This window comes from Durio zibethinus, chromosome 14 (genome assembly GCF_047325235.1).
Source record: "Durio zibethinus cultivar Kanyao isolate XHJ-2024 chromosome 14, ASM4732523v1, whole genome shotgun sequence".
NCBI lineage: Eukaryota > Viridiplantae > Streptophyta > Magnoliopsida > Malvales > Malvaceae > Durio > Durio zibethinus.
In genome coordinates this window covers 4,289,368-4,299,231 of record NC_143175.1, presented here as the reverse complement: position 1 = coordinate 4,299,231, position 9,864 = coordinate 4,289,368, and the positions used below count along the sequence as shown (strand labels likewise).

The 9,864-nt window shown below is 31.4% G+C and overlaps 1 protein-coding gene across 1 annotated transcript; it reads left to right on the top strand.

Annotated features, from left to right (window-relative positions):
- Positions 1 to 6,398: 6,398 nt before the first annotated feature.
- On the top strand, positions 6,399 to 9,864 carry LOC111294090 (receptor-like protein EIX1). The gene is made up of 3 exons (XM_089742948.1): positions 6,399 to 6,480; positions 6,607 to 8,158; positions 8,205 to 9,864. Exons 1-3 carry the CDS (start codon positions 6,399 to 6,401, stop codon positions 9,547 to 9,549), a joined length of 2,979 nt encoding a protein of 992 aa, XP_089599074.1. The 3' UTR covers positions 9,550 to 9,864.

The window sequence follows — 9,864 nt, the reverse complement described above, 5'->3', positions numbered from 1 at the left end:
TCGTATGATCATGTCTTTGCTAATTACTATTACCCGTTAGCCAGGGTCGTAAAACTAGTTCTGGTGTCGATGATCCCACTTTTCAGGGATATAAAAAAAAATGTAGCATCACAAAATCATTCTTTAATCATAAATCATTTTTTTATTTCATTCATAAGCATGATCCATCATTTATATAGAGAAACACAAAATAATTATATGCTTGATCCTATTTTCATACATCGAAAATAAAGAAATAAAACATTCTTTCATTTAGAAACACACACATATATATATTCATAGATTCGAAAATAAGTAAAATGTGTGAGATTCTACTTACTTCCATTCAATTCCACCACTTTGTTTTTCCCCCAAAATAATTAATGCCTATTCAAGATCATTTCAACAAATCAAAATTTAATCAACCCTTTTTGAGACCATTTATACAAAAATCAACTAAGTTACACAAAGAGTTAGCTTAACTAATTAATACTGGCAGCCTGACCTCTTTTCATTAAAACAGTCATATCTCAATATATCCAAATCGGAATTATGATTTCTTTAATGCGTTAGAAACTAGACTTGATAAGCTTTCTAACCATATATGGCAAACCTCGTAATTCCTTGTAGATTAATTATAACAATTTTTGAAATCCACGTCATATACTGCTGCCAAACAGCCTGTATACCTTCTAATAAAAATTATATATTTATTCACAAGAAACTCCAAATTTAATTCCGCTTGTTTCATTGGAAAGTAGACTCAATAAGCTTTCCAAACATATATGACTTAATCTGTAAATCTTTGTATACAAATTAAGAAAAATTTTGTAATTCAACCCTGACGCTGCTGTCTTACAACCTGTATATTCTTAAGTTAAAATTAGACAACTCTTCATAGAAAACTCGGATTTGAATTTCGTTTGTTTCATTAGAAACTAGATTCAAAATGCTTTCCAATGATATATAATAATCGCAGCAATAATCTATCCATTAATACAAAATTCTATTTTAATTCATTATTACAGATCACAACATCTCATCCAAAAATAGAATTTCTCCTTCAATCTTTAAAAACTCAAATCCTTACTTTCAGCCTTTAAACACCATTCAATAATCATCAATAAATCTTAAGAACATGAAATAAACAAAGTCCAGTAATTTATCCAAATAGATCGTCAAGATTAATGAAGGATTTCATGATTTTTCTTAGTTTTTCTTTCAAAATTTCAACTTCAAATAATAGCAATCAACTTGATATTTTTTTTCAAATAAAAAGAGGGCATGTACTCACCTTTAAGGGATTAACTTGATTGTAGCCTCTGATTGTGAATCTCCAACTTGATTTTTTGTATTCTCTAACCCTAAGGAAGATGAGGAAGAAGAACTCTATTTCCTTTCTGTTTCACGATAGGTAAATTTTCTTTCATCTAATACTTCAACCTTTTTTTTTTACTAAATAATGTCTTAATAAACTGATGGGCTTTAGTATTAAAGAATTTAGGCTGGGTATTACATTCTCCCTTCCTTATAAGAAGTTTCGTCCTCGAAACTTGATTTACATCCACATCTCATTCCTCTAGTTTTGCAATAATATCTCTTATTGTATGATTGTTTCATTGAACTTTGAAAAAAGTAATCATCTTGCCTCAAAACTTGTTCTTTTTAATCAACCATTCGAAAAATATATATATATATATATCAATATGTTAAAACTCATATCATCTTGAATTTCTAAATACTCATATCCAATCACATAGCTTTTACTAAGATATTCTCTTAACATAGATTCATCATATACATTAAACATCAGAGGTGACAATATTCTTTATTTATTAAAGATTCATTACTTTCTCAATTAATAATAGCACAACAATTTAAAACTTAAAATCAATTCAGGCTTCCACTGCGCGCTCTGATATTTCTTTCTAATAAAATTTAAACAAATTAACTTTTATAACATCGTTTTGTAACAAGAAAAGCATGTGTCCACAAATTTCCTTGTGACATGCTTCACACCATGTATTCATAACCATAACAACCTTGAATAACAATATCAACAAATCATTTTGTCACCAAAAAGATATCACATAGTACTTTAAAATTTCTTTTCTTTTCCACCGACAACATAAAATTTTCTATCAATTAACCACTATAATACATATGACATGAATGCAATAGATCATATCCATAAATTTATACCATGTAAATTCAAACATAAATCTCTAATTATCAAAGTTGTCTTCAATTGCGAATATTATTCTTTCTAATATATCAATTATCATATAACAATTAATTCTTCATAATACCCACAAACATCATAATGTCTTAAATTCTCTTTTTACCAAATATATTGCTATCATCTTCACGTCAAAGTTAAAAACTATGCATTATAATCCATAAAAAAAAAATTTCTTTTATAAAGTTTGAACCAATAAGAACTCCAAACACTTGAATTCACACCAAAAGTATAATTATGAACAATAGCCAAATGCATCACATTATTTCAAAAGTTCTATCAAACTTCTCTAAAATTGAATAGATGCTCAGCATCACCAAGTACACAAAATCATCATTTGTAAGATTTCGACCAATCTTTTACCCTTGTAAAATTCAAACAATCATTTGCACTTGTAAGATTTCAAACAATCATTCTTAACCAAAACATGCATATTTTTATGTAAATCGATTACTCATTTAAAACTAACTTTCTTACTAAATCATCTAGATAACCACAATTTTAATGCCTTGTTAAGTACACAACCCTATACCACAATAGGCCATGTTCTCCATAAATATAAAATTCGAAGGAATCCAATAATATACTTCAATTAAAAACTATAACCACAAATTAATCACTTTAGCCTTTAAAAATATCAGTACACCTTAAATAGAAATTTAATGATCAAACTTCAAATTAACTATACAAACATCCAACTCGCATGATCAAACCTTAAATACTTTTTTAATAAAAAAAAGTAGAACCAAATCAAGTGAATATCCTTCTTTACATATATAAAGCTATTTACCACAATTATAACATTTTGGACTAAATCCATCAAAATAAATTCTCCAACATTATAATCTATAAATAATTGCATCAAAATTTCAACATATCATTTTATTTCAACTCCAATATTCTATACTTTTAATTTCAACAATGTACACTCCTATTCTAATCTTCATCATTGATCAAGGATTCACTTAACACTTATCAAATAATTTCAAAACCTCATTAAGTCAAAAGTCTTTTCTCAAACCCATAGGATATCCAACGACCAAATTGTTCTCTTAAATAATCTTTTAACTTATAAAATATATCTCATTACTAGTGGCGTCAATAATCTCTTCAACTTATAAAATCACACTATATCAAAGTAATTACACTTTCTCTTAACTACAAAATCCAAAAGCAATATATAAATATCAACAAAATAACTACACCAAAAATCCATTGAATCATTGATTTCTCAAAATTCATTGAAACTTTAATTGCTCCAAAATTCATCAAATCATTTACTTGTACTCACTACTATAGTCTATGGATCAAAGTTATGTCCTTGAAAAATTATCACATTATTCAGAGATCATCATCTAATTCTTAAAAATCTTCACATAATATATAGATTGTAACCATACTCATAGAATATCTCTTTCAATCCATGGATCATAAACTATATTCTTTGAAAATCACCATTAATCTACTTATCATAAATTAACTTCTTAAAAAAATCTTCAAAGATTATAATCATAGTTCTTAGAAAATCCTCAAAATCATATTATAAGCTCTTTAACATCTCACATAGTTTAAGGATCATAACCTAAACTCTTAGAAAATATCCAAGAAACATAACTTAAGCTTTTAAAAAAAAATCAACATAATCTACAAATCATAATCTACCTCTTAAAATTCTCCAAAGATCGTAACTTAAGCTCTGATACCACTTTTGTCACGCCCTGAGATCAAGACGCAACATGATTGTATTACCTTGAAGAAAACCCCAAAATAATGTGAAGCCTTCTTTCTTAATCATTCTAAAATTTTTTAATAAAACAATCTATCAAGTAAAATTCATATCTTTAATCCAACTGATGATACATCCTTATATATCCAAATACAAACCATATAAAATACAAAACTGCCTCTTAAAATCTCATTGGCCAACATATTTTTCGATGATTAAATAATCTTACCCATTTCATCTTTTAGCTTTACACAAGACTAACCAAATTTATCACTTAGTCATTTGTAAAAAAAAAAGTAAAAAGAGAATAAGCAAACCACAGCTCAGTAAGTATAGGCTCACACACCTTACTAGATCAAGCATCATTTTCTTACACATCATATAGATCATTCAAAACATTTATCAAATCATAATATCAAAACATTTCAAGATCATCGTTTTGTCAAATATTTCACAAATTCATAAATCAATGTCAAAATATATCACTTCATAAATCATTGCAAAATATGCTATCATTCAAATATCATAATCAAACCAAATCATGGATCAATCATTAAAAATCATTGCAAATCATCATCATCATAAATCATCATTATCATTCAAATCGTTAGCTACGGTCACTGCTATAACCCGTAACATTGGTCGTATCGACAATTTCATTCTCACGATCATTGCTAACTATTATAACCCGTTAGCCAGGGCTTACGCTAACTATTATTACCCGTTAGCCAGGGTCTTAGAACTAGTTCTGGTGTCGATGATCTTACTTCCCAGGGATATAAAAAAAAATGTAGCCATCACAAAATTATTTTTTAATCATAAATCATTTTCTCATTTCATTCATAAGCATGATCCATCATTTATATAGAGAAACACAAAATAATCATATGCTTGATCCTATTTTCATACATCGAAAATAAAGAAATAAAACATTCTTTCATTTAGAAACACACACATATATATATTCATAGATTCAAAAATAAGCAAAATGTGTAAGATTCTACTTACCTCCATTCAATTCCACCACTTTGTTTTTCCCTCAAAATAATTAATGGCCTATCCAAGATAATTTCAACAGATCAAAATTTAATCAACCCTTTTTGAGACCATTTATACAAAAATCAACTAAGTTACACAAAGAGTTAGCTTAACTAATTAATACTGGCAGCCTGACCTCTTTTCATTAAAACAGTCATATCTCAATATATCCAAATCAGAATTATGATCTCTTTAATGCGTTAGAAATTAGAATTGATAAGCTTTCTAACCATATATGGCAAACCTCGTAATTCCTTGTAGATTAATTATAACAATTTTTGAAATCCATGTCATATACTGCTGCCAAACAGCCTGTATACCTTCTAATAAAAATTATATATTTATTCACAAGAAACTCCAAATTCAATTCCGCTCATTTCATTAGAAAGTAGACTCAATAAGCTTTCCAAACATATATTGCTTAATCTGTCAATCCTTGTGTACAAATTAAGGAAAATTTCGTAATTCAACCCTGATGTTGTTGTCTTATAGCTTGTATATCCTTAAGTTAAAATTAGACAAATCTTCATAGAAAACTCGGATTTGACTTTCGTTTGTTTCATTAGAAACTAGATTCAAAATGCTTTCCAATGATATATAATAATCACAGCAATAATCTATCCATTAATACAAAATTTTATTTTAATTCATTATTACAGATCACAACATCTCATCCAAAAATAGAATTTCTCCTTCAATCTTTAAAAACTCAAATCCTTACTTTTAGCCTTCAAACACCATTCAATAATCATCAATAAATCTTAAGAACATGAAATAAACAAAGCCCAGTAATTTATCCAAATAGATCATCAAGATTAATGAAGAATTTCATGATTTTTCTTGGTTTTTCTCTCAAAATTTCAACTCTAAATAATAGCAATCAACTTGATATTTCTTTTCAAATAAAAAGAGGGCATGTACTCACCTTTAAGGGATTAACTTGATTGTAGCTTCTGATTGTGAATCTCCAACTTGATTTTTCATATTCTCTAACCCTAAGGAAGATAAGGAAGAAGAACTCTATTTTCTTTCTGTTTCACGATAGATAGATTTTATTTCATCTAATACTTCAACTCTTTTTCTTTTACTAAATAATATCTTAATAAATTGATGGGCTTTAGTATTAGTCTAGCCCAATTATTATTTGGGCTGAGGTATTACAACATTCGATTTCGGTTCTTTTGAAAAAGAGTTGTTTACCAAAGAGAAACTCTTTCAAGTTTTATATTATTCTTTTGACAGTTAAATGCTTAACATGTTGCTGCCTCACCGATCTTTGATTTTCAACCTTCTTTTGCGGGTAATAAATTCCTGTCCAATATTTTATTTTATATGATATGTACAACATTATCAAATCTCTTAGAAAATAGTATATAAATATATATATAGCCTTTTTTCATTTAACAAAAGGTATTCATGTTTTCTAGTTATTCTTTCCAGGAACCTCCATCAAAGGAAAATCTTTTATTTCTTGCATATCAAGAAAAAAATGCAGACCGTATATTGAGGAGCTGATGATTCAATTATTATTAGGTTCACTGCTTGAGACTTGTATTGAAAATGGAAAATTTTACTGTTCTTGGCCTTTTGTTGGCAGTTCTATGTGTCATAACAGGTGAATAAGTTTGCACTGGAGATTCCCACTGGGCAGATTGCTCCAAATCAGAACTTGAAGCTCTTTTGGACTTCAAAAATGGCCTTAATGATCCTGAAAACAGGCTCTCCTCATGGCAAGGAAGCAACTGTTGTCAGTGGCATGGAATTGGGTGCAACAATAGCACTGAGGCTGTCATCACGATTGATCTTCACAATCCTTACCCTATAAATTCTGAATCTTCAAGCAGGTATGGTTTTTGGAACTTGAGTGGTGATATCAGTCCTTCATTGAGAAAGCTCAAGTCCTTGCAATATTTGGATTTGAGTCTGAACACCTTCAGTGATATCTCAATTCCTGAATTCCTGGGATCATTGAATAATTTGAGATATCTGAACCTCTCAAAAGCTGGTTTTAGTGGTGAAATTCCAGCAAGTCTTGGAAATCTCTCTAGCTTGCAGTTTCTTGATGTTTCTTCTAAATTTGGGAGGTTAAGCTCATTTAGTCTTGAATGGGTGTCTGGTCTTGTTTCTTTAAAACATCTTGGTATGAATGAAGTTGATCTTTCCATGGTAGGTTCAGGTTTGGTTGGGATTTTGAATAGACTTTCATTTCTGAATGAGTTGCACCTTTCAGAATGTCAGCTCCCTGGTTCCATTTCATCTCTTAACCCTGTCAACTTAACTTTCCTTTCTGTTCTGAACCTTGGCTTGAACTCTTTCAGTGAGTTCCCTAACTGGGTGGTGAATATCAGCAACCATACTTATGTGGATTTAAGCAATAATTGTCTGTCTGGAAGAATTCCACTTGATTTTGGTGAACTACCAAATTTGCAATATCTTAATCTTGCCGGAAATTCTAATCTGTCTGCTAGCTGCTATCAACTATTGAGGAGAAGTTGGAAGAAGATTGAAGTTCTCAATTTAGCTTCAAACAAATTTCATGGAAAGCTCCCCGCTTCCATTGGGAACATGACATCTCTCTCAAATTTTGATCTGTCTGACAACAATGTTGAGGGTGGGATCCCAAGCTCCATTGGTAAACTTTGTAGTTTAAAGACATTTGATTTGTCAGGCAATAACTTGACTGGTAGTTTGCCCCGGTTCCTTCAGCATTGTGTTTCAAATAAGCCGCTTCCAAATTTGATGTATTTGAGAATGAGCAACAACCACTTAGTTGGCACATTGCCAGAATGGCTAGAACTCAGTCTCAACTATAATTTGCTTGAAGGTCCTATCCCTGCTTCTTTAGGCCAACTGTCAAACCTCACTGATGTTGGTCTCGGAAGCAATGAACTAAATGGGACTCTCCCAGATTCCTTTGGACTGCTTTCTGGTTTGACTGCCTTCGATGTTTCTTCAAATCATTTGACAGGTTTTATATCCGAAGGTCATTTTACAATGCTAAGTACGCTGAAGATATCACATCTGTCTGCCAATTCTTTCATTCTTAATGTCAGTTCCAATTGGATCCCACCATTGCAAGTCCGCAATCTTGATATGGGTTCTTGCAATTTGGGTCCTTCCTTTCCAAATTGGTTTAGATCTCAAAAGGAGGTCAAATTTCTAGATTTCTCAAATGCTAGCATTTCAGATTCCATACCAAACTGGTTCTGGGATATTTCTGGGAAGCATTTCAGATTCCATACCAAACTGGTTCTGGGATATTTCTGGGAACCTTTCACTGTTGAATTTTTCTTTCAATCAGTTACAAGGTCAGCTACCAAATCCTTTAAATGTTGCTCCATTTGCGGATGTTGATTTCAGCTCAAACCTTTTCGAAGGACCCATTCCTCTTCCAACTGTAGAGATTGAGTTGCTAGACCTATCCAACAATCAATTCTCTGGTCCCATCCCACAAGATATGAGTGAATCCATGCCAAACTTGATCTTTCTCTCTCTTTCAAGTAACCGACTGACGGGAGGAATCCCAAAATCCATGGGTGGAATGCTTTCTCTTCAAGTCATTGATCTTTCAAGGAACAAATTAGTTGGAAGCATTCCTTCAAGCATTGGGAATTGTTCTTACCTAAAGGTTCTAGACCTTGGAAACAACAATCTCTCAGGTTTAATTCCTGATTCTCTGGGTCAGTTACTACAACTTCAGTCTTTGCACCTAAACAACAACAACCTCACAGGAAGCATCCTTGCATCTTTTAAGAATTTGTCAAGTTTAGAAACCTTAGATCTTGGAAATAACAACTTATCAAGCAACATTTCCCTTTGGATAGGAGATGGCTTTTCAGCTCTCAGAATTTTTAGTTTAAGATCAAATTTATTTTCAGGTGAAATCCCCTCCACATTGTCAAATTTGAGTTCACTGCAAATCCTTGACCTAGCGGACAACAATTTGACTGGTGGCATTCCAGCAAGCCTTGGTGATCTTCAAGCAATGGTAAAAGAGCAAAACACAATCCAGTACCTACTCTATGGGAAGTACAGAGGCTTATATTATGAAGAAAGCTTGATTATCAGTCTAAAAGGCCAAAGTCGACAGTTTACCAAGACTCTTTCCCTTGTCACTAGCATTGATCTCTCTGGAAATAAGTTAAATGGGGATTTTCCTCAAGCATTAACCAAACTGTCAGGTCTGGTTGTTTTGAACCTATCAAGAAACCATATCACGGGTGACTTCCCTGGAAATATCTCAGATTTGCATCAATTATCATCTCTTGACCTTTCGAGAAATCATCTGGCTGGTGCAATCCCTTCAGGATTGTCTTCACTATCATTTTTGGCTTATTTGAATCTATCCAATAATTATTTCTCAGGGGCCATCCCTTATGTGGGGCATCTGACAACTTTTGATGCATCATCTTTTGATGGAAATCCAGGCCTTTGTGGAGCTCCACTGATCATTAAGTGTGAAAATGATGATTTTAACAACGGGGGGACTGTTGAAGGTGGAAATGGTGAAGGAATCATTGATAATTGGTTTTATTTAACATCTATCAGATTTTGGTTTAAATCTTAGCACCTTCAACCCCTTATCCTATCCTCAGATTACGACCTTTTTTGTAAAAAAACTATAATCACAATTGCTCCACAAGATGCATCAGATCATTGGTTGCTTGCTATTATATAAAGTTGAAAGCAATAAATGATCTCCATAGGCTTGTAACTAATTAGTAATGTCTCTAAAGAAACTGTTTAATCTACAGTTTAAGCATGGAAGATGAGATAAAATAACAAAGAACTGTTAATAAAAATTTCTATGAAAATCTTGCAGCAGCCATTGCACTGATTTTTCACCAAACAATTTATCCCCTCGATAAGATGAAATTAAGAT